The sequence below is a fragment of the Acanthaster planci genome, linkage group LG07 (genome assembly GCF_054643075.1).
Source record: "Acanthaster planci isolate LZ-2023a linkage group LG07, COTS_SCS, whole genome shotgun sequence".
Lineage (NCBI taxonomy): Eukaryota > Metazoa > Echinodermata > Asteroidea > Valvatida > Acanthasteridae > Acanthaster > Acanthaster planci.
Genome location: NC_141783.1, coordinates 20,003,315 through 20,028,278, shown reverse-complemented (window position 1 = coordinate 20,028,278; position 24,964 = coordinate 20,003,315). Strand labels below are relative to the sequence as shown.

At 42.7% G+C, this 24,964-nt stretch overlaps 3 protein-coding genes across 5 annotated transcripts; 2 read left to right on the top strand and 1 right to left on the bottom strand.

The window, feature by feature from the left end:
* Positions 1–1,122: 1,122 nt before the first annotated feature.
* LOC110976095 (D(1) dopamine receptor-like) lies at positions 1,123–3,718 on the top strand. Its single transcript, XM_022229085.2, has one exon. It carries the CDS (start codon positions 1,485–1,487, stop codon positions 2,643–2,645), a length of 1,161 nt encoding a protein of 386 aa, XP_022084777.1. The 5' UTR covers positions 1,123–1,484; the 3' UTR covers positions 2,646–3,718.
* Positions 3,719–6,349: 2,631 nt separating this feature from the next.
* On the bottom strand, positions 6,350–16,592 carry LOC110976096 (uncharacterized). 3 transcript variants are annotated; one of them, XM_087138832.1, is made up of 3 exons: positions 16,453–16,592; positions 15,757–15,884; positions 6,350–9,982 (listed from the first exon to the last, which is right to left on the bottom strand). In XM_087138832.1, exon 3 carries the CDS (start codon positions 9,841–9,843, stop codon positions 8,983–8,985), a length of 861 nt encoding a protein of 286 aa, XP_086994958.1. In that variant the 5' UTR covers positions 9,844–9,982; positions 15,757–15,884; positions 16,453–16,592; the 3' UTR covers positions 6,350–8,982. The 3 variants fall into 3 exon arrangements, with proteins under 3 accessions (XP_086994958.1, XP_022084778.2, XP_086994957.1); XM_022229086.2 differs by lacking the exons at positions 15,757–15,884; positions 16,453–16,592 and adding an exon at positions 14,908–15,728; XM_087138831.1 differs by lacking the exons at positions 15,757–15,884; positions 16,453–16,592 and adding an exon at positions 12,753–13,987.
* Positions 16,461–23,993, top strand: LOC110976093 (NLR family CARD domain-containing protein 4-like). Its single transcript, XM_022229082.2, has 3 exons — positions 16,461–16,764; positions 17,168–20,045; positions 20,419–23,993. Exons 1-3 carry the CDS (start codon positions 16,461–16,463, stop codon positions 20,504–20,506), a joined length of 3,270 nt encoding a protein of 1,089 aa, XP_022084774.2. The 3' UTR covers positions 20,507–23,993.
* Positions 23,994–24,964: the final 971 nt, after the last annotated feature.

The following is a 24,964-nucleotide window of genomic DNA, read 5'->3' as shown; positions in this document are numbered from 1 at the left end:
ATGCGCACTATGCGCACGCATCCTATCAAGCTGACAGGAGTAGCCGCTCAAGCACATGGGTTTACAACATTTACAAGAACATGACGTAATATGACGCGACGTCCAAGACAAGAAAAGATGGCAGATGGTCAAAACAAAACAGGCGCAGTCGGCGTAAAGTGTGCCTTTCCAAACGTTTTGAAAACTAGTAAAAGACTAGCCTTTTCTGAACAAATTTAGAAAAGATGCAGTGTTAATATATCGTGTTTTAATTTTTCTCGCGTCTCAAAAAAGTGTGTGTGTGTCTACCTCCATGATATGTGTGCCCCCGCGGCCCCGGTTCCGACGGCCATGCTAGTGGGGGGGAGGGGGGCACAAGGGGGGGCACGAGCATCGGGGGGTACCAGCTTTTACTAGTGCGGCAGGGGGGCACCTGGAATAGGGGGAAACGTTCCTCCCCCCCCCCGTGGCTACGCCACTGGGGGAACTTCTGTTTTACCAGAGTGTATTTACTAATAAATAATTTTTCAGTATACTACTCAGCATAACAGTGGTCTGAGTACTTTACCGACTGTCGGCTTTATTTTTGGTGAAAACATTGAAATATGACACACTTTGCCGTGGGAGGACGCCGTGTTTGTTGACCAATGTTTGACAGCCACTATAGGTCACCTGACTTACTGATTGCAGTCAGTCTATCGTTCAGCTTTCTTTTAATTCACGGTCGCAATCTGTTTTGAAGTATTACACATCGTAAGGCCTACCTATTCCTTTGCCAGTGCTCATGTTATATGCACGCTTGCCAGCAGTCAGAGTGAGTGAATGGATTTCGTTGATTAATCGATAAAGAAAAATGGTATGATGTTCGTAGCCGCTTCAAGCGCTCATAGCACAAATGAGCCAAGCATTCATTGATGGATGGTTTGTTGCTGTCTATTTCAATACATCAAATTTATGCCACGGGAGCACTCATATGGAACTCGATTATCCCGGGGACTGAATTAGCACGAGGCGACTGTATACTGTGAAAATATGCTGGCAGATGGTACCGGGAAATCCAGTGTATATTAAACATCGTCATGTAAATGTACATGCAAAACAACAATATCGTCGTGTTAAGTCAGAATCAAATAAAAAAAAGTCCTTTAAATGAATTACATTCACCGAAGTGTGTCAAACTAATGAACCCCTTCCCATTATCTGTATTTCGCATTTCTAAACCTCCCTGTAGGAAATTATTTATAGAAATCCATCACTGGAGTCAACTAATAGTCTACACCATAACTTCGGTGGGCCTAGTGCCCGGATAATAATCACGTGCGACACCAGATGATAAGCTGGCTGCGAGCTGTGGCCGTGGTCTGTTCACGTCAGTCACGCGTGAATAGACTGATGATGCATACGGACTGTACCGACAGATCAGGATACCAACCGATTGGAGCGATTAGTGCAGATCGTGCAAGCGACGGCATGGGCATCGCTGGGTGAAAAACTGCCAGTCAGCAATGGAAAACCTCTCAGCAGGAAATGATCCTACTGGACCGAGCACAACCGAGGATGTGGATGGGCACTTCGAGCGCCGCGAGATGGTGGGGATAGTGATATCGGCTGTAGTTCTGGTGCTTATCATTCTCTTGTCTATTTTGGGGAATCTTTCCGTGATTATTGCAATCCTGAAGACCCCCCGTCTGCGGGAGAAAACCTCCAACGTGTTCCTGATCAACTTGAGCCTGACCGATCTGATGAATGCCACCCTGGTGATGCCCAGCGCCTGGGTCTCGTTGATAGCAGACGGTTGGTTCATGGGTTCGTCCTGGTGCTACGCCCAGTGTGCCTTCAACTACTGGTTTATCATAGTATCCATGTTAACCCTCTCCATGATCAGCATCGATGGGTACTATGCTGTCTTACACCCGATGCATTACGTGACTATAATCACGCCTAAAGTGACTAAACTTGCTATCGGCTACGCTTGGCTACAAGGGTGCGTATTTGCTTTGATACCCGTCTTCTACCAGTGGGTAGTATACGATTATTGGGAAGTTGTTTGCGCCATTAACTGGGATAAATACAGTCAGGAAGGAGGTCTAACCTACGTCATTCTCGCTTTTTTGTTTTGCTTCCTCATTCCGGCCATCGTCATGACGTTTTGCTACACCAAGATTTGCCGCGTTGCTCACGAGAAGGCGGCGGGCCCTGAAGGTGGCGGTAAAAATAACCGCCAGCCCATCAACGACAAGAGAGTCATTCAGAGCTTGGCCTTAGTAGTGGCCGTCTTTTTCCTCTGCATGACTCCGTTCTGCATCACAAAACTCATCAAGATCTGTACCAACACCAAGGCATTGCCATCCTATCTCTACCTGGTGTCGGCTTTATTTGGCTACCTTGCCAGCGCGACCAACCCTTTCATTTATGCCATATTTCGGCGGGACTTCCGCCGGGCCTTCAAGCACGTTCTCTGCCGGAGGCGCATCTTCCCGGGCCGAGTCAACCGCAGCCTCTCAGACGGAACGAGAATGAGCATCACCGACACCAGACGGCGAAGACCCAGCCAGCCAGCTCCCAGCATCCTCATGGTGGCCGAGAAGACAGAAGGCCCAATCTCGGTGCCGAATAGGGTGACAAACTGTGCATCGGAGCAGACAGCTAACGAAGGCAATGTCTAACGCAGCATTCGTACTCCGAAGAAAATATGTAATGTAGCAGATTGATTTACAAAGAGGAATTTTCGAATAAACGAATCCTTGCTTCCCGCTCATTGCTATAATGAAACACTCACAATGCTACCGGGGGGAGGTTAAAAGTTATCAACTTCTACAAGCGAAGGATCTCAAGTGCTTGAAGGGCGCGAAGCGAAAGAATTAGATAATGTGAAACGACCAGAATTGTTAAAATATAATATAATTTTACATAAATATAAAATTTTGTGTAAATTTAAGTTTTGTGTTTGTTAGTAATGTAAGTAGACAATTTCAAACAACAAACAGTTATGAAATTAAAGACCATAAGAAATGACAATCGTATTACTGTCAAACAGGCAAGTTAGTTTTCTGAAAATCATCACCTTATGCTTTACTGTACTGCAAGGGACATTGTTGACTTTTTGACTTCTCAACCGCTCGTGGAGTGCTGTGGTCGCGTAGCTAAGAGCACTCGGTTCATAGTCGACGGGTAAAGCCGCAGGTTGCGGGTTCAAATCCAGCCCGGGGTCATTGCGCGTTCCCTTTTGGGCAAGGCACTTTGTGACTCCAAGCAAGATGGGGGTCGTGACTCTTTTTGGGAAGGGTTCAGAGCACTCAATATCAGCAACAGTTCATGCGGGTTCAATTCCAAGGAAATCGGCCATTTACATCTCCATTTCCCATTTTGTTCATTCCTCTGTCTTTTTTTCATTTTGCTCTTTTCTTTTTTTGCCAAAAGGGGCAGATGTTCTTTCTTGACTTCCCCACCACGCTTACGCTCAGGAAGAAAACCAAAAATGGTTCAGGATGTTTTCATTTTCTGCTTTGGTATCGGAAAGCGGCGTTTACAGGTGGACAAAATATGTGATCCTTTTCTGAATTTTCTCCTCTGGGAGAAGCAAAAAGTTTTCCCACGCATGTCTGCTTCATAAATACCAGAAGAGCAGATTTTACTTTTTGTTCTCCATAATCCCGGCCTACGCGATTTTCTAGAGCAGGCACTATGCGCTCAGTGCCGTATCCAGCAGGGGGCATGGAAGGGCAACTTGCCCTCTGACTTTTTTTTTTACAAAAAATACTTCATATGTGAGTAGGAAAGAAAGTAATACCGGTATATTTATTTATCAAATGTTAGCACCCAAACCCTAAGAAAACAGCACCACAAAGTAAAACCGTGAGTAACGCTTTTGATTCCCCCAACATCATGTTGAATGAGCCCGAAGCTGCATTCGCTTTTGAATTTTCCCCCACCCACGACACCAAAAGCTGGATACGCCGCTGTGTGCGCTGATCAACATGAAGTCTAATTATCCAAAAAGGTCGAAGGATGTAAGCTATCACGCCATGGATGGTGCACTTTGCCTAAGGTGTTGATTGCATTGCCTTCAAATGGAAACAAAAAGCAATCATGTCCTCTCTGGTTTGGAAAAGAAAATGATAAAGTTGAAGTCAAAGAAACGCTAAATTCGACTGGCTTCTTTTACACTGGCAATCCCAAAAGTTAAAAGATAGGAGTACAAGAATTGTATCTTTCTTCTTTTCAGGCTAATTGTCCATCGTGGATTAATTCTGGTTTGCCCGCCAAGGTCGACACGCGCAAGTGAAGATTCACTGCGTGTTACTCGCCGCCAGCTCGGCTTTTGAGCCCAGGTACTAGACAATCTCCTTTGGCCCATTTTTATCCGTGGAAGAAAAATATTCAGGCTAACCGTCAGCTAACAACGAAATGTAAGACATGAATGCAACCTTAAAAATTTTTCCGGGTGATCCACAATAAATCTGCGTGGCGCCAAAGCAATTCAGCCAGAGGGGGGGGGTCTGTTTATGGTGCAGGCAATCTCACGCTACTTGACTCACTCCATGGGTACGGAAATTGCATGTATGTAACAGATCTTTTCCTAAATGGCACAACATTAAATCAACCCAGGCAAGACCAAAGTGATGCTTCATTATACGACAACCGATTAAAAACGCTCAATCTACCCGTCTCGCGGAATTTGATCAGTCATGGATGTGCTTTTTTTGGGGGGGGAGGGGAACTCGTAGTGCTTAAAGGAATGAGAACTTGACAGTTATAGATCCCTGCAAATTAAATCGACCGATTAACTGAATTCTGTTGTGGTCGTTGCATTGGAATGGCATCGCTTAATTCTTCTCCCGTCTTTGTTTCTGTCGACCGAACGTCATCACCTTTAAAGGCATGGATAAAAAATGTTAAATAACAATTAAAACAACACCATCTTTTGCACCCAAATTACCATGATTATGTTTAAATGACGTTATATTCATAATGTCATTGTTCACTACTTTAAAAACATTCTCTTGACTTTCTTCAATATTAACGTTTACACTATATATGTCTATTATCCTCCACGTAAACTAATATCCACTCTCAGAAGTGCACTTGCGAGCTGTAATTTACCATGCTGAGTGATTTTAGCTTTATCAGCGGCGGTGATTTCAATTGACGATGATTTATGAGCCGGTGAAACCTTTCGGTCGCGGTCAGGATTTTGGACTTTCCAAATTGAATATAGCCTTTATACGGGGACAAACTACGCCCTATTTTTTCCTCCGGCTCACTGGGGAAAATTTGACAAACACACACCTTCAGTGTATTTGCTAAAATCAGAAAAAGAGTCTTTCCTGTTTTTTTTCTTTTCGATGGAAACGGCAAATTTTCCCGAGTAGAATGCACTCTGGATTTCAGTAGGAGGTTAGAATGGGAAGTCCGAACGAGAGCAAACAGGGTAAGGTACACAAATCTACGGACACCGCCATGGTCTCCGAGGCAACAAGCTGTTGAGACGACCACATAATAGCGCTCAGTCATTAGCTGGAAATCGAATGATTCAGTGGCACCCCTCACGGAGACATGAAAGGTTGTATTTGTACAAATGTAAACACGATCTTCCAACTTTGTTGTGGATTTAACGGAAAGGCCCTTGCTCAATGTGGTTTAAATGTTGAAAAAAAAGTACTGCATATAATTTTTATTTCGAGTGAAAACAAGGCATGTTAATGTGTCAAGCCTGCTTAATGAAATCAGCCTTGAAAACGAATTCATTTCGGAAAAAGGTGTAAATATATCATGAAGCAAACATCATGCCAACGATCAATTGAACAGACTGGTAAAGTGCGGTTTTATAGTCTTTTAGGCGATTGGTGGCAAAGGAAGAACACGCAAATAGGGCGGAAAAGGCTGGGGCTGTTTCGGACCTACTCTCACAGCAAAAAAGTAGCTTTGAAGCAATCACCGCGAGTTAGCTTTCCACTCACTCAAACGAAAAGGTTTACTTGATTGGTTGATGTGGGCCTATACAGCCAAAATCCATTTCGGGATTTTACGGACCAACGCATGTGTGGCGTAAATGGATGAGACAAAATGCATCCCCACGGGTGTGTTGCAGTTAGGACGTTTATGTCCAGGGTAATGAAACGGGGGGGGGGCTGCAGTGCGTTATAGCCAGATTGAAAACACTTCCTACATCTCTAAAAACGTCTCTGTGCAAAATTCTCAAATGATTAATTCTCTTTTTTTTTATGAATATATACGTGGAATTGTTGAAACCGATAACTAACAGATTTACACCTAATTGTAACTGAATTGTCATCTATTGCGATATTTTCTGTCAGCGCAAACATTTATATCAATTCCACCTGTCAAAAAGGTTTATATATTCATGATAATGAATTCACATTTTTTCCAAACACCAGACTACACGGGATAAAGGCTATTTATAACATTTCATTTGCTATAAAGTATGTTGTTTATACTAGTAACATTTAAATGGAGATGTCACATAGTGTCCTTGATGCAATGGTTATTTTTGATTTATTTACGGTTTATGTTGTGTGAAAATCCCCAGAAAATTCTCACTATTAGTTTAAGTGAATGCATTTCCCTCAGAAACCTTGTGTCGTTAAATCTAAAACACCAACAAAAAGATAAATAAACAAAATTAGTGGCATGCGCCGAAAAAAAACGCATCAAAATATTCTTGTCTCCACGGACAAGTTCATTCCATTATTGTTCACCCTCTGGCAATAAACACACAGAGTCAAGTGCGCACTTAGCACCTCGTCGCTTATTCCCCATCACCGCCCTTTCAGGGCGCTGGGAAAGGGCAAATGTGACTTACAAGCTTCCTGCGCACGCGTCACGCGGAAGTGCTGAACGTGCTTTTGCTGAAATGCAATTTATCCCCCAAACCTACGTCATACACATCAAAATTGCTGCAATACGTGACTTCGCTCGTCGCCCAGCGCTCGAACAGGGCCGCTAGGAAGGGCTGATGGCCTTGCACAGATTTTAGTGAAGGAAATACGTCACACGGGGTCACAGCTAACGACGCGCAGAGCATTGTGGGTACATTTCTGCCATGCGCGCGAGCTCGCTCAATGCGCTACACAAGCGGCGGTTATCAATTCGATGTTTTTTTCTTTTTCTTCCTCATTGCTGAAAATATTCCCACTACACTTTATTCGTTCATCCAAAATTGATCACAATAACCAATGATTTGAAATATATCGCCAAAAGACACGTGAATAGTGATACTTAGTGAGAAGATAAACCACATTATACAAGGCCATGTTTTTATCATAAAGCCGGCACTTTGCGCGTTTCAAAGCATTGCCATTGGCGAACCAAAAAATCTCAATGAAGCTTCGCTATCCGGTTGGTAAGTGATGTCGTCACAAAGGCGGACGCGCCACGATTTGCAGGCTCTCATTGGACAATCGCTGAAGTTGTGCGTTAACTTCCGGTTCCATGGTTCCACGTTAACAGCGATCAATGCGTGTAACTCTATGTGCAGTGCACGTGTGCGGTGGGCGTGCTTTAAACTGAAGTGACGTCACACTTATGAACCGGATTAGGAAGTGATAACGTCGCGGTCACAGGTCGAGCATAATCGCAGTGCAAAGCCGTCAGCCGAGCGCTCCACCGCCTCGTATGTCTGACGTCCCCACTTGAGAGAGTATGAATAGGCCTAGGGTCCTCTCAGGTGGAGGGCGTATTACCGCATACATTTACGACAAGGTCTTGACCCAAGACTTCGAAGTATTAAGGTGAAAAAGTATCTGTATGTTTATTAAACTGACATCGTGAAGTTGAAGAAGATCCAAAAGCGTACACATGTGAAGCGTATCCACGGCCGATTTTGTATCCTGGTGACTTCAATTGGCGAGATTTCCGACACGATATCTTGGATATTTCCTCTTTCGAGGTAAATTCCAAAATACTTCCAGAAATTCGTCTGGGTTGTACCTCGTATTATCTGTACCCCGCAAGGCGCCATAAAGTTAACACACCCAGCAATACGAACGTGCGAAGTCTGCCTTATGTCAGCGTGACCATATGCCGAATGGCACGCATGCTCTGTTCTTGAATGACCTTACTTTTATACCAAACTGCTTGTCCAAATTACTTGGCTGCGAGTCTGTGATATAGTAGCCACAAAACCCCAAAGTCGTGTATAACTTAAAGTCACTGCCCAGTGATTCGGACGCGGCTTAATACATATGAATGTGACACCGTGTAAGTGGGCGTGTCTAAAGTCGCCTACTGAGCAAAATTATACTTTTCGACCGGTTTAACGGTAAAACTGTATCTTCTGATACATGCATTATTGTTAAAATAAACTTAGGGAATTCATATTTGCCTTTATAAGGCAGAACAAGTAAGAATAAACCTCGATTCTTTTCTGATTGCACTTGACTAGCTGAGACAAAAGAAATCAAAGTAGCTTTCTGTTTCAAACTATTTGGTATATTCTGACCATCCTAAACCCACTTAGATCATCAGACACCCTACCACTGGTTCACCCAGTCCAATTTCCCCAACTTCACTCGTCTACTCAATTTCCCTAGAATGCTAGGATAAACGTCATCGGAATGCGATCCAGAGATGAAGGTGAAAATCAGCGTAGTCCCTTGGAATTACTTTACTTCCACTTTGCAACACAGTCGTTCACAAATGGAAGTGCAGTGGAACGAAGCTTGTTCATCTGAACCGACAATTCCAGTCTAGCCAGGAGGCTCTTCAGATAAAAATTCCTAGAGGGCGCTGTTGAGAAACGGCATCTTTTGTAGCCGGTAGCATTTTTTTCCACAGAGCATTCTGGGTAATCCGACTTGAATAAAGGCTATAATCGTAGGTATACGGAGGATTTATTTCGTAGAGATGTCCAGCCCGACATTGAACAGTACTACTAAGGCATAGGGCCTAAAGCGTCTCCTCTCAAGACGGGCAATAAAACATTTTCAGACAGTTGGGTGATTACAAAACAAGCTAACCGCCAGTGTACACTATGCTCCAGATTCAGTTGAAGGAAACGATCCCAGTTTGATACACGGGAGAAAGATTCAAACCACGTGACACGAATCCATCCATGTCCTCAGGCAGCTGTGCGAAGACTTCCTGAGCTTTTTCATGGGTGGGAAAAGCGGCAAAGACGCAAGACCCCGTGCCCGTCATTTGAGCCTTGCCATGCTGTTCCAGCCACTGCAGACACTTCAGTACTTCAGGGTAAAGTTTCACAACCAGCGACTGGCAGTCGTTGAGCCCGCCGTGTTTTAGCGCGCTCTCGAGGGTGGTCGCGGGCGTGTTGCGGTCGAGGTCGGCGTGGCGGAACACGAGTGCCGTGGAAACGTGGCATGAGGGCGCAATCACCACATACCACTGCTCCGGTATCTCCACAGGCGTGAGTATGTCACCGACACCCTCCGCCCAAGAAGACCTGCCGAAAACGAAGATGGGCACATCTGCGCCTAGGGTCAGGCCGAGCGACTGCAGGCGGTCCTTGGCGAGGCCAGTCCGCCAGAGTTTGTTCAGCCCGATCAGCGTCGTGGCCGCGTCGGAGCTGCCGCCTCCCAGCCCTCCGCCCATCGGTATGCGCTTCGTGACGTCGATGTCAGCACCGAGCGTCGTGCTGGACTCGCGTTGAAGTAGCTTGGCAGCTCGGTAGATAAGATTGTGTGAATCATCCACACCTTCCAGCGATGGTCTGAGTACTATCTCGCCGTCGTCTCTGGACGAAAATGTTAACTCGTCGCAGTAGTCCAGGAAATGGAAGAGTGTTTGGAGGTTGTGGTATCCGTCCGCCCGCCGACCGGTGACGTGAAGCATCAAGTTTAACTTAGCCGGAGCGGGAAGTTTAACCTGACCAAATTGCAAACTCATACTTAAAGTGAGTCTATTGGCTGATGATTCCAATGAGATATACTGGTTCCCGGGCCTATGTTTTACAGGGTAGGTCTTGGCGCAGACGCACGTGTGTGCACGCTCTCGACGAGTTGCAGGACTTAGTTGAGCATTTTTTCTGTGACACAAGGAAAATGTGAAACTAATTAATATTTTGTACATATTTATCTAAAATCTATTCTTCCAGACGTTATTTTAGTGATTTCGTAGGGTTTGTCCCCCAGAGAGCATACAAAACCACCAAAATATTCCACACGGATTCTGTTTAATGTTTGCTCTCCTCTTTATAATGCTCCCTATCATGTTTCGAAACATCTTGCAAGGCCAAAGCACCTACGCTAGTTAACTTGACCATGAAGCTTCCCCTTCGCCCAAAGCAAGTCTACATAGGCATCTACCATTATACATTTATGTTGTGCATATCAACTACATACAACAACATGATCGATATCCTAGTTCCGAATGCAGCTCTGCGGCGTAAGGATAATGCCTCTGTACTGTCCGGGGATTTCACACTCTGTGAACATGAAGTAATTCCTTAACCAAATCCGGAACGCCTGAAACATTGAGGTAACCCACAGGGGCGGATCCAGACATTTTTAACGGGGGGGGGGCAGGCCGGAGATTTTTTTAATGTCTCATTTTTGCAGACAAGTGGAAACGATCATGAAATACTGTACATGACTTACATTGTTTACTGTGATATTGATGCACTTATGTACATGTATATTAGTTTTCATTATCTTCCCCCTTTTTATCTTTGTCTCAGAGCCTAGCTGCTCACTCCTCGCCCATGGGGCTGCCTTGATGTGGGAAGTTAAGACTGGTCAACGCACGGTTATAATGTTCGGTTTTCTACAAATCGCGGTCTCAGTGAGAATAATCTTAGCCGAAGACGTTACTTCTTATTTTGGTTACCCGTGCACATTATCCACACCGTAGCACTAAAAACATTTCACCAACAGAGGGCGCACTTTTCAAAGCGATGACCCTGTTCTTGCAAGGTGCAGACCACTAATTCAAGTGAGAATTTTTGACCAGCTCATTAGCATTAAAGTGCCCCCCCCAGTATCTTTTGAAAAAGGAGATTGTTTGGCCCCCAAAATGGTGAGATTGTGTAAATCGTTGCCAGGATAAACTCCCTGGGTCTTTGAGTTTTCATATGAGGGCAGAAGGGCTAAAAACTTCGGTTGAAAAATGGTCCTAAGTGCCCGAGAAAGTTGAGGGTTACCACTTGAAAAATGGCTGCAATCACACTTCGGAAACATCACTTTTTTGGGGGGGTGATTTTGTTTTGTGGGAATAATTAAAAATGTAATTGGTTAACCCACAAAAAATTGAGAAGAAATTGAAAGATAAGTGACCAGACAAGAATTTCACTTGTGTTTCAGAAATCTCAGGGATGTTGGCGTTCATGCTATTGGGCCCTGAACGGTGCTGTTTTTACACTGTTTTCAATAGGGCTTGAATTAGTGGAATGGACCCTGCAAGTAAACTTTCCAAACAATTGTGGGTTGCGAAATTACAGAATGGAAGGCACAGTCGAATCCATGACGCTCACAGAGACGAGTACGGGCCAAAACAGGGAAGAAAGGAAGTGGAACAAAGCACGAAGGTCTTGGAGCCCAATTTGAAGACAGTTTCAATGAAACCTGTCACAGTAACTGTTAGTTGACTAGCCGAGGGATTCACGGAAAAGCACAATCTTGAGTTGGTGACAAAATGTAAATTGTTAGTTGAGTGTTTCGTTCCTTGAAATCCCAAATGTGTTTTTAGAATTCAGCAAAAAGCATTGATATGAACCCCCTTTCAAGAAACGTGCTCCTGGCCCGGCAGAATAGTCATCGATTGGCTAAATAATTTGTTCATGCCAACCATAATAGGAGTGTGCCTTCTCTCCACTACAAGCAAATTAGTTTTAAAAGCAACAATGTCAGGCTAGTCACTATACGTTATATTCATGGCCGCAATGTATATGTACATATACATGTAAATGTAAGCCCATGTTTTTGAGCAGCACGCCATACAATAACACTACAATCGTATTATTGCTGCATGCAAGGTTGTAACCTCGTTGCTAAGTAACTTTGGGGAGGCAGTGGATAGTGATGACCTTGGGTATGATGCTATGAATAACGATTTCAGCATTTCTAAGGTGTATGTTTATATTAACAGGAAACCTCAAGTTGAGTCAAACGCACTATTTATTGTTGTGAACTTGCGACGATGACTTCCGTTTTCATTTTAATTCTGACCTTTACGCCGTGCGTATTAATCCAATGATGATTAAATAATTTTGACTCTTCTGTCGTTTGACAGAAGCAAGAACAGCACGAAACCTAATAAGTCTTTTACCTCTAACACACAGCTTTGATTTCAACGCCCTCCTAAAAAATTAATCGCCAACTTGAACTGACTGACTTTTGCACTTCAAGGGGACAAATTTGTTGGTCAGCGTACAAGGAAACCAATCCATCCCGACTAGGAGTGAAAATCTCGGGCAACACAGTCTGTTTTAACTTTGAATTATAGGACACCGTCGAAACTTGTTTTGTGGATTTTTCCAGTGTTTTTGTTTTCCATCAGTAGAGAGGCTCGTCCATGATATGGTGGGGATTTCCAAGGAGCTATTTTTAGTTCAAGGGGTTTCCACTGGGCTATTTTTACACGTTAATCTGAAATATGGTCGTTCAAATAAACTCTCGCGCGGTTAATTCCGAACAATTATATTTTTTGGGAATGTGCATAATTATACGAAAACGTTAAGACTGATAATAATTGAATGACCTTGCTACTTTGTTGTGCGACCTATATAATTTATGTCAATAGCGTTGGTTTTGTTTTCGTCTTACTTTATTCCTCAGCTAGTAAAAGATCACGGACCTTACCTTGTCTCATTACTCTCATGACTCATATCTGAAGACACAATAACTAAAAGGGCAAAACCCATGAAAACGTGAAAGTGTTCGACCGGCGGATGAATACAGCCTGTAATAACAACCTATACGATTGGTGACTGCCCATATATCTACGGGCAGCGCCTCTCTGCAAGTAGCCTCGATGGCGGCAACAGTTTTGTGTACATTCTATTACTGGTACTCCTTCTTGGAATGTTTCCAAACATTATGAGGCTAACGTTGGCACGTCATCAGACGTAGGCCCTGTTGATCAGGTAGGTGCATTTGGAAGGGAAGCATTACCGATATGAGGAAATCTGATGTGTCTATACTTGCATGGTTGAAGTTGTACAATTTATGGTGGCCACCTACCACCTCTCGACATGCGTGTACAGCACTTGGCATGTTGCCGTTAGGCTTGCTGGAACGAACAACCGTATAGGCACGCGTTGTATCCGTGTACGTGAAGCTTTGCCCCAAACTGAAAGTTCAAAGTGTGTTTTTTTTCAACATTTTTTTATAGCCACTGAGAGTTTGACACTTGTCCTCCTAGAGAATTTAAAAAGAAAAATTTCGGATAAATTTCTTACAACTGAAACACGACGGCCATTTTGGTCGGCATTGAAGCTTAATAAAATTACCCATGTGGGATTTATAAATTCACTGTTGTTCTTTGGTAATTAATAAAAGCACACCAGCCCCCTTGATATAAACTATCACGACATAATCATCTAATAAACGGCACTGTGAAGTTTAAATCCCCGCCTACGGTACAAGACTAACTAGACCACCGGTCTTCTTAGATACTGAGGGATTTGAATTTAGCATCACAGCTGTAGCAGTTTATGCACTTTTAAATTGTAAACTAACCTCTTGGCTAGTTCACTATTGTGACATCAGAATTCATCGGAAACTATAAGGCACAACCTAGTCCTACCTCTTTAGTCCTCTTAATATATATTCTGTGCTATCGCCCCCCTTTGTCCAGTCCAACGCCCCCTCTCTCCATCAACCCTCGGGCACACCGTTATACACTCACCCCGTTGCCTTGCTCCCAAATTTGTGCCCGAGATTGGGAGGATGGGGGAGAGGAAATTGAGGGGAGGGGTGCTGACACTATGACACTTTATATAGGTATGATAGTTACATGCATGTAGAATCTCACACCAGAATGGCAAATTTATGTTTTTTTCACTGTTCTCCCTCTCTGAGAGATACTGAATAGCCTTTGGTTGTTGGGAAGTCCGAAAATTCCTCACAATCCGCTTAATCGTTTTCTCACCACGAAAAAGTCAGGCGGGGGGGGGATTCAGTAGCCCATCTCCCTCGTTAAAAAGTGTGGGGGGTGTCGGGGGCGAATCCAGGTGGGGGGGGGGCACACGCCCCCTTTTTCGTCCAAAAAGATCATAATTAAAAGACAAGAAAAAGAAGGAGGAGAAGAAAAAAAAAGGAGGGAGGGATCCAGCCCCGTAAATGTGACAAAGTCGTAGTACTGATCGATTACTTGAACGTTAACTTGGTCATTGCCAGCACTTTTCAGGTGTGCCTCTGTCATCAGGGTCATCACGGAATGAGATGGCTCCGTCAAATTATGCGTGCGCTTACAGGACACATGCAATGTTAATTATTAAAGTACCACGTGTTACTGGTGCGGGTGACGTATTTTCACTTGTTACATATATAATCATGCGGTAATTTGTTGCTGCGCCTATGACTGATCGTGTTTGACCTTTGGATACTACTTGTGTGAAGTTTCCTGGCTATGTACACATGTATATTTCATTTTCACTGCCAAGAACATATCGAACTACCCGGCCTCAGCCATACTTCCCACTCCTGGGAGTAACGGGGAGAGGGCCCGTCCTCCTAAGGGAATTAGGTTGAGATCAACTCACTTGAGATTCTCTCTGATGCTCGATTATACAGCCAACAGGTAGCTAACAATAGAATAGCCGACTATAGAATTCTAAGACTAATAAGGAGATTAAGAATGGCTTAGACCTTGACTTTAATCACCCTGCAATAACGAAACCAAAACTCGTTGGCAGTATTGTATGACCTAATTAATTACACGGGCAAAAGTTAGATACAAAAATACTCAAAAAAAAAAAAAAAATGAATGCAGCACAACAGACTCTCCGCTTACCTCAGCATTCGGTATACGGAAGCGTCACACTATGTGGTAGATATCGTGATAGATGAGGGCTTAGGCACAATCACCCTTGAAGACTTGGAGTGGGCGTTTTTAAGAGGGTGTAAAAGGTTAAGAGGTAAAAGTACAGGCAGCGGTACAGCATACTCTTATCGCTATGCCCTCGGTCTGAGATCGAACCTGTTGTTCTGCTGTCACGCGTGCAAGCGTCATGTCACGTAGGCCTCACTAGTTCCTTAAACTTTTGAAGTTAGGAAATATCAATGCGCGGTAAACATGATCCCTTACCGGGGCGGCAACCCATGTTCACCAAGAAAAACAACCTTTACGATCCTCAGTTATCCTGGAATAGAGACAAAAGTTCGATGCGGAAAGTCTTCTTATGAGGTTTCTTTTCATTGGTACTACATTGAGGTCAATGAATGAAATTCACCGTAATCCGGCCAAGTCACATGCAAATTAGTGATTAGGATTTCTCATACCGGGGAATTCCTTTGAACTTGCAACACACAGTACTATGGTGCTACAAAGCACTAGGAATGTCAAAACAGACATCATTATGGTGTCATGCAAAATAGTGAACTCCCTCACTACGCTAAGCTGTTTGTTAATGAATACGCTTGTCATCATTTATATTTAAGTATTTATATTTAATCATGTTTATTTAATCTTGTAATGCACAAGACTGAATGCTCCGTGTAATTTAGACGTTCCAAACTAATGTACACAAGTTAATGAGACTTCAAAGGCTACCCTACATAAAGCTAATGCCTGTGTTTCAATTGTAATAAATAATATTATTATTTGCGATAACTAGTACCACTTACTAGTCAAGCATATTACCTGTTCTGTTGCCACTATAATGGTTTTACGCCAGTGAAAAGCTGATGTGTATCATATTTCTGTAAGGATGCTACAATCTCTTAATAACATTTCCGAGCAACAGAGTGTCACTTGGCCTATCGTGGCACCTGCAGGAGATGCAGGAAAAAAAGGTTAAAAAGTTAATACCACATTGCTCTGCATAGATTCATCAAGATTTATTGTGTAATGAAACCCGTTTTACAATCGAAAAATTGAGAAGAAAATCAAAAAATGAGTGTGTAAAATTTCCATGCCAAGAGGTAAAATTACACATAGTTTCATTGTTACTGGGCGCCCTCCGATGCACATGTAGTTCTTAATACGATTTGGAGAGCAGAGCGTTTTGTCTGTGGGTGTTTTTCTCTCCGAAAACTCAACATAACTTCGTGCCTGTACTTAAAGATATAGGAATTTAAAGCAGATAGCCGGATCTTTGTCACCCTTGTTGTTCCAATTCCTTCGTCAGCCCCCAGTTCTCCATTTCTTTGTTCCTTACCTGCGATACAAATTTCAAAGTTTTCAATTTCCCGTCATTGATAAATCACGTTTCGAAACTTTTTTTGGGGGGAGGGTGGAATGTAGTACGACCAAGTATAATACACATCAAAGCTCCGTTGCAAACGTTAGTTAGGTCAGTCCTAATTAAGTAATCGAGCTTATCAATTCCATTCTTACAGAGTAAAATGGCTGAAGTTGGCGGGAAGCAGGCCACGAGAAGTCAAAGTCATGACTCAGACGACATCCTGTGGCGGCTGGCAGGTGAGCTTGGAGTGAGCTGGAAGACGATTGGTCGGTACATCGGCTTTAGCGAAGCGACACTACAGTATCTGCAAATGAATAATCCCACGGATGCTCATGAGAGGGCGTACCAAATGCTGCTGCAGTGGAAGAACAAAACAGTCCCGTCTGAGCGTGAGGAGCTACTGCGTGAAGCAGTTAAGGAAGCAGGAAGACTAGATCTGATGCCTTTCGTTAACAACATCACAGGTATGTAAATTATATGCAAAACGACATATAGACCGTACAAGTCAGAAGCAAAAAGATAAGGTAGTTATCTACACATGCACAAACATTATAAGATGAATAACTGTAATTTCTTATTTACTTCATGCAGTAAAGTGGGCGCATTAATCATCAATACACCATTGTCATAAATCCGAAGGCTGGTTCAAGTTTTGGGTGAACTCGAAAGTGAAGTAAATCTGACCTCAAAAATTTTGCTGCATAGCTCACTTGAGTTCAGTTTGTTTCAATTTTGTGAATTCACAGCACGAATAATTGATCTTAAATTTTGTGTTCCTGTTCGGTTTTGTGCCATATATGCACCAGTCTTAGGTTTTGGTTTTAATTCATTGGTCAGTGAATCTTTCCACTTCGTTTTCAAATATAGGTCAGCGGACATCTCTTAGAAGCGCTGCTAAGAATGTAGAGTTCGACAAGCAATATTTCATCAAAACACTAAAGAACTTTGTCAGCTTGAAGTTGAGCAAGGTCCCCCTTGTTCCATGGATCACCACCGGATGCATTCTTATCGATAATGTTTTCACCAATGTCCAACTCCTCATCAGCATTATGGACGCGTATTTCCCCATTAGAGTTCCCCTCAAGTCGTACAATGCCATCTTCAGGGACATTAACTATGAAGCTGACGAACTCATTGACTACTGTGGCAAGCGTGTACTGATAAGGGGTCGGACTGGAAGTGGGAAAACAACCTTATTGACCAAGTACGCCTACGATTGGAGCACTGGTAAGCCTGAAGCGTTGCTGCGCAACTACGACGTCGTACTCTTTCTGCCCATGCGCAAGCTGGATCAACACAGCGATCTTGGTCAAGCGGTACTAGATCAGATGCTTCCAAATGAGCGTCGCATCACCCCAGCTGCAATTGAGCAGTATTGTGAAGACTATCCCGACGAAGTGGTCATCCTCTTGGATGGATATGATGAATTCAAGGGAAAAGGTCTTGACCAAGAAGATTGTGGTAACATCGTGAAAATGCTCCGAGGTGAATGGCTGACTGAATGTCGTGTTGTTGTTACCACTCGGCCAGGACGTGTGGATGATTTCAAGGACGACTATGAGAGCTACCGGCATCTGGAAATAACAGGTATCACCTCTAAAGACATTGATGACTATGTCCACAAAATTTTTAGGGGTAAGAACAAACCACTGGGAGACAAGTTGCTGGCGTACCTCAAAGAGAATCATTTGAAGGAAGAGTTCGCTTCCATTCCACTCATGCTGACCGCATTGTGTCAGTTGACTAAGTTAACTAGAGGGAAGAAATTTGACGAATTGACCACCATCAGCAAATTGTTCGATACCCTCATTGAATGTGTATTCATACACGAAAACAGTAAAACGGCCAAGAAGAGGTCTTCGTCAGGAGATACCGTATCAGAGGTATTCGAACCAGAGGAATTGGTTCTTGAGCTGGGGAAGGTCGGACTGGAGGGCTTTCTTGGCGGGGTCGCAGAGGAGCTGATCTTCTCCGAAGAAGACTTTTACCGTTGCTCCAATCAAGTAAAAGTCTTGGAGCAAGGTTTACGGATTGGGTTTCTTTCAAGGGACGCTGATTTGAGCATTCGACCACAGACTTACCAAGAACTCCAAATAAAAGGTCACAAACCTTCAACCAAGCGAGACATTTCTTTCATCCTAAAGAGCATTCAAGAAAGATGTGCAGGGAAGTATCTGGCACATTTGCTGGAAGGTGGCAACGAAGACTCGTTCACAAATTATCTTCAAAAGGTCAACACCGACCTGCGTGTTTTGGACTACACTAACATTCTAGTCTTTGCAAGTGCTTCTAGCATTGAGGCTGCTCGGCGCATTTTGCCACATGTGATTGGTTTACTCAGGGACACGCAAGGCCAAAACATCTCACTGTACTTGAGCGGGAAGCTGCACTTCAAGCATTGTCAGAAAATACAACGTCTAATCGAAACGTGCCTCCAGCTGAACTTCGAGAGCAAGAGTGAAGGTCGGTTCAATTATCTGTTTAACTCCCTCTTTGGTGACAGCAGTTGCGTTCGTTTGGTTGGTATGTCTACCTATGTGGCTAAAGCTCTTGGCTATCTTTTTGGCCATAGTCGCCCAAACACATCCCGCCAAGATACAAGCGAGGAATACTATCCACCCGAAGGAATGCAGTGTCTGTCTGTCAAGAGGCTTCAATTGATCTGCATCAAGTTGGACATTGGTAGACAGTTTCGAGAATTTCTGAATTGTTATCCTGGTACCGAGGAAGAAATCAGCAACTTCATGAGAGACAGTTTGAAGAATGAAATTAACATCTCGAGCATCCGGAGTCAGCTACAGACAAGCGGGCAGAATATTCCAAGATACCTCGACGATCGTCCAGACCTGGACTTTGTCGCAGTAGCTCCCATATGGCAGGAGTTGAGTAAACATCAAGTAAACGAGTTCAGTTTCAGGTTTGTCCTATCTGGCTTGAAGGAGTCTTCGCTGGACGAACTGACCTTGAATGGAGTGACTGCAAAACGAGAAGACTGGGGCGACTTGCTCAAGATGATTGAAGACGGCGAATTCTCCAAGATGATGAGGCTGACACTAAGTTTGAACGGTCTCACATTCGAACAAACAGCCCACCTTGCGACCGCTCTGAAGGCGACACCAATCCTGAAAGAACTGAAGGTTTCCGGAAATGAGTTGGGAGAAGGGTTTGCTGAAAACCTGCCGAAGATTCCGCAGCTCCAAACTGTTGTTTTAGACAAACTAGAGTTGCCGTCCGGAGCGATGGTTGCATTCATTCAGAAACTTCTCGATCAGTACCCTTACCTCCAGAAACTAGATCTGCGGCGGAATGAGAACACTGACGATGATGCTATTCAAGCCATTTGTGACAATATGAAATGCCGGCAAAACTGGAAGGAATTAAGACTTTCGCTGTACAAGGTTAGCGAAGTTGGGCTCGACAACCTCCAGAGATCCATCCGATCGGCCGATGGTTTGACTCATCTCAATCTTGTGCACTCTCCAATCCCAGTCAAGGTAATTCAGTATTGTACCTCGGCGTTATCAAGCCTACCTCAGCTGGTTGACCTGAGAATATCGGGCATCCCGACAACCATCTCTGAAGAAGACTCATCTTGCACTGCGCAGACCGTGGAGGCATTTACGAGTGAAATCCACAAGCTGCAACATCTGAGCTTTCTAAGCATCCTCTACACGAAGATGGAACCAAGGGCCTTCATTGGAATGCTCAACGGTTGTCGGGAACACTCCCCTCTCAAGACATTCAGGTGGGTGTTCATTTTTTTTAAGAGGTAAAGAATTTATTTACCAATGGTAGCTTTTGAATGAAAAGTGTCTCTCTCGTGGGAAAACTGGGAATAACACAGGCATATTCGTGTAATTTAAATTTCTGTGAGGCGTTTAGATATTCTCTGGCCCCATATAGGACAAAAAGTTACTTTCCCGTCAAGGCATCGCCGCACCAAGCTATCAAATAGCCGACATTATTGAGGAAAAGTAAAATTTCCAAAGATGGCAATGATAAATTCTACCCATTGTATTTTACTTGTCAAAGTGACTGCCCACTTGGGAAACGAATGTTAGTACTGCACGGGTAATAACTCGCAGCGTTATACCGCATTTTTGTTTTTTTCCCTGAAGGTTTTCCCGCCCCTGTTTGCCATCGGATCCTGATGTTCAGACTGCATGCAAAGAAGCAGAAACCACATTTCTCCGACTGTGGGTGTAATAGCTCCGTTTGATTCAAACTATGGGACAGAGAGCACCCCCGCTTTTGTGTTGGTCATTGTTATACTGGTATCTCAGGAATTCTTTTCCGACATCTAGAGGGATGTGTTAATTAACAATAGGCTGGAGCGTGTATAGGATTGGACTTGTTTAGGGGGTATCCCTCTGTTCCATTTCCTAGCTACCATGCCTAGCTACGTATGCTCAAGCATAGAGGAAGGATACTGGAGTTTGACTGCCCGGGCTATAACATCTGGCCAATTACCGTTATTGGCATGCCCGGTATGCCCATAGCTAGAGCGCAGCGAGCGCTTGCTACGCACCATCTGTTTCACAACCACAAGACCCCTTTGTACCCTATGATCACCGCCGCAATTTTCGCTGGTAATCTGCATCCTTAAAACTTTGTGTACTGAGGTATAGGAAACTGAATATTCATGTCTTTGTTGGTGTTTGGTATGATCTCATAACAACATCAAATCTAGTGCTTGCGCAGTTGTTCGCATTACGCCCTAAATGAACATGTGCAGTCATTGCCCTTAATGAACTCTTTCTTCCGGAGTTATTTTGGGAATAACTAGCCACGTTGTTTACAATATTTTGTGATTTGTTTGAATAATTTTTATTATGGAATTTGCAGAAAAGCGTATTTTGCGAGATTTCATGATCACTCCCTGTAATCAAACAGCGCATTATGTTCCTTATGAACTTAGCTTTCCAACAGTAGTCAACATTTTGTTGGCCAGTCTTAGCCAAATTCATACCAAGTCTTTGAAAACTGATGTATTGGAGGGAGGAGAGTAAAATTACAAAATGCATGGATTATGGAACAGTGCATCAACATTGGAAAGTTTATTCACGATGGCCAAAGTAGGTCTAATATCAGGGATTTTTCTCTCTGTATTTCCTGGTCAAAGCAATAATTTGTATTTACGTGCAATCAAAACACTACAAGTATTGCTAAGATATTACTGGATCTGCTTGTCCGTCTTATCTGCAGGCAGTAATCGGGCATTTTTGAATGTTTTCTATTATTCGTCTGACTCGGCGGCGACAATCGTTGAACACTTTGAAGTGCCAGAGTTGCAACTCCTTCGGTGTCCTTCCTCTATGATTCAAGTGACGCCACACAGGACTTGGATTTTACAGTTACGAAAGCCCTGCAGTGCCATCAGGTATACTGGTATATTTTCAAAAAGTGAAGTATATTTTTTCGAAATCCGTTTTTAGGAGATATACTTTCCAAACTTCTTTTTACGAGATAAAAAAGATCACAATTACGAACTAAAATAAGAATCTCCGAAGTTCAAACTTGGCAAATATATCCTGTAAAACGATTTGTTTACAAAAATAGAAACAACGTTTCATAATAACGAAGCTGCAAAATATATTTCATGAAAGAGAAACTTGGAAAAATATACTTCATAAAAACCAATTTTGAAAAAAACAAACATAATTTTTGAAAATGTATACAGGTAGGCACTACACTACAGGACTTTCGCACATAATAAAAAATTAAGAAAAGAAAGAAAAAAGTTCTTCAGAAACAGAAAAGTGATCAGGTGAGACACAAAACTGCTATTTGTACCGAAATATTTAATTGTGCCTCAAGCATTCTCCTATATGGCATAATATGTGCAGGTTGTTAAAGTGTAAAAATGTGTACAAAACGTAAGACTCGTGCTGGTTCAAGACATATGTACTTCTGCAGATGTTGGCAACCCATAGCACCTATTAGAGCCGAAGTGTGCTGTCGTACACAAACCAGACAGGGTCGATCTTTCTGTACTTTAAAAGACATGTCAAAGATATCCTCTTATATATTGTGCTCCATACATTGATTGAATGTTAGTGATGTGGCCTTCGGAAGATTGCAGATTTTTACCTTAGTGTACAAAATGCTGAATCCCTATAAATTTGTACGTTAACTGTTTTGTGTTTCTTACATTACATAATTCATTTTATTGAGTCAATGATCAAAATACTTCATACTCAGCGGAGGCTTGATCTTATGTGGGTGGCCATCCAGTTCACGAGAAAGGGCATGAAAACTCTTGTCAGGGTCTTGATTGAGGGAAATGATGCACAGTGCATGTATTGCAAGAGACCCCATCAGTAGTAGGCCTACATGTATGTCAAATGCTGGCACACTGTAACCCTGATTCTCCAATATGCACGTGAGCAGGCTTTCTTTTGTGGCAAATATATCAGGAAAATAAAATCTTTTCCGATGGGTGGGTTGTTGGTTGGGTTCATACTCCCAACCTACCAACCTACCTTAGACTCAAATTTTCCTTCAACAGAAGGGAAGAGTAACTACATTTTACTAATTTTTTTAGATTGCATATCAGGTTATACATTTCATCGATGTGAAAATCTAGGTTTTTCAAAAAATATTGGTTTGGCAAATGGACTGAAGTTTATTTTTGTATTCATTTTTAACTCATGGTAGGGTCTACATATCTTCAGTGGTTTTTATCGCAGGGAGCTCTACAAATAAAAACCAACGTCTTTCATTTTTAGAGGCCTTTTTTCAAATTAGGGCACCCGCTTAAGTTGTAATAATTTTCTTCTCAGCACAGGACACTTCAGGTTTTTCCGCGATAGATTTTTCCATGTGAAGATTCGTACTTCATTTAACTATCAGACAACGGTTTGTCGTGTCTTATTATTATGTATTTTGTTTGCGTATTCTCATCGAATAGTGACCTTGACTCTTTACCCAACCATCCAGAGCATTCATTTGAGTTTATAACTCACTATGATTACAGACTAATAGCTTGAGTGTCCCAAATGGAAATTTTAAGGATCTGAAATTTAGACTTTTGATTAAAACCGCAAAATTCAATACCAATTTCAGCGTTTCAATTTCCAACATTTTTTAAACAGCCTTTCTTCAACACGTATTCCTATAAACAGATAACTGTCTTGTTTAGTATGTCATTATTTGCAACGTTTAATTCTTGTAGATTGTAGAATTTTTTTAAAATCGTCCATCATATGATTTTCTTTTTTCCTGTACATCCATTTAAATAAGACATCAAAGATTGAATGATGTGTTATCTATTCTTGCGATACATTATTTTTACCACAATTTTGTTGTATTTGTACCTCGTTTAAAAGTCAGCGCGTTGTTTTTTTTCTTTACATAATGTGCAATGACAACTTCACATGCTTGCATCTGGTTTTTTGAGATACCCTCCTTAAGGCATACAGATTTTCCTTTCGAATGACATTCATGAACGCTGCCATTTTGAACATTAGTAAATGCTCCTCGTTTTCAAGCTTGCCCTGACCCAGTCTTGAAAAATGTCAAGTAAAAACTCCAATTCCGTAGAACTTACTCATTTTTATTCGTACAAAATGAAGCAACTGCTTTTTGTCGAGCACAAGCTTAAAGAGTAAAAAGTAAATACTTTTACTTTTAGTTATTGCACTAAAGTAAAAGCGTTTGCTTCATTATTATTCATACAAACACAAGTAAATGCTTCAAAAATGGCATTAAAAGCAAATGCTACCTTTTATTCATACGTCCCATTGACTTCCTCCATTGTGCATGAACACTTCTTGATGCATCGAAATTCAATTCATTTTAGCGGGGATTTCCTGGACAAATCTAGTTTCGGTGGATTGAGTTTCCAATGGGCTGTTTTGTTGTGCTTTCTATTGTTTTATTGTAAGAGCTGAAATGGAACAATTCGATAGGTGTTTGCCCGTCATGAGGGTTATGCGTCAACGTGTCCTCAGAGGGCAAGAGCTTTGTATCACTGGGATAGGTTCGAGTAAACATTTGTGTATTCGTTGTAACTAAATTAAAATAACTAAAAGAGGCTCTGAGACACCATGGAGACGCTAGCAATGCATGATCTCTGATATAACTGTAATCAGGAATGCACAATTCTCATTGAAAATTCACTCCATGAATGTAGGGGATTCGCACAGATAATTTTGATAGGCCACAACACACAATGAGGCTCAAAATAAAATACCGAAGTGACTACGCCACAGGCACAATTCTGTGTGTAAAAGGCATTAGGGCGAGAACCAGCGAGTGAAACAAAACGCGCGCGTTCTCCGTTCGTTTGCACTCAGTTTCACAGTGAAGTCTTCGCACGTCACCCAGCGCCCGAACAGGGCTGGGAAGTGCAGATGGCCTTGCACCATCTTCGACTCCGTGGGCTGCGTGCGCGTTCCTTCACTAGCCCCTGGTCATTCAACAGAATGAGTACATATGGAAGCCCTGTTGTGCCATCATCTATATATATTTCAAAAAGTGAAGCACATTTTTTCGAATTCCATTTTATGCAGGATCAAGTCCCTGCGATTGGCTAAAATATGATCTTAAGTGGCCAAGAAAGTTGAGGGTTGCTACTTGAAAAATGGCTACAACCAGACTTCGGAAAAATCACTTTATTGGGGGTGATTTTGTTTGTGGGAATAATTAAAACTGTAACTGGTT

Excerpts from the sequence above, each read along its gene's own strand:
- LOC110976095 (XM_022229085.2), top strand. The coding sequence starts at position 1,485 with ATGGAAAACCTCTCAGCAGGAAATGATCCTACTGGACCGAGCACAACC.
- LOC110976096 (XM_087138831.1), bottom strand. The coding sequence starts at position 12,814 with ATGGGTTTTGCCCTTTTAGTTATTGTGTCTTCAGATATGAGTCATGAG. Across the intron at positions 9,983-12,752 it reads CATGAGAGTAATGAGACAAG|AAAAAATGCTCAACTAAGTC; the intron begins GTAAGGTCCGTG and ends CTTGTGTCACAG.
- LOC110976093 (XM_022229082.2), top strand. The coding sequence starts at position 16,461 with ATGGCTGAAGTTGGCGGGAAGCAGGCCACGAGAAGTCAAAGTCATGAC. Across the intron at positions 16,765-17,167 it reads TTTCGTTAACAACATCACAG|GTCAGCGGACATCTCTTAGA; the intron begins GTATGTAAATTA and ends TTTCAAATATAG. Across the intron at positions 20,046-20,418 it reads TCCCCTCTCAAGACATTCAG|GTTTTCCCGCCCCTGTTTGC; the intron begins GTGGGTGTTCAT and ends TTTTCCCTGAAG.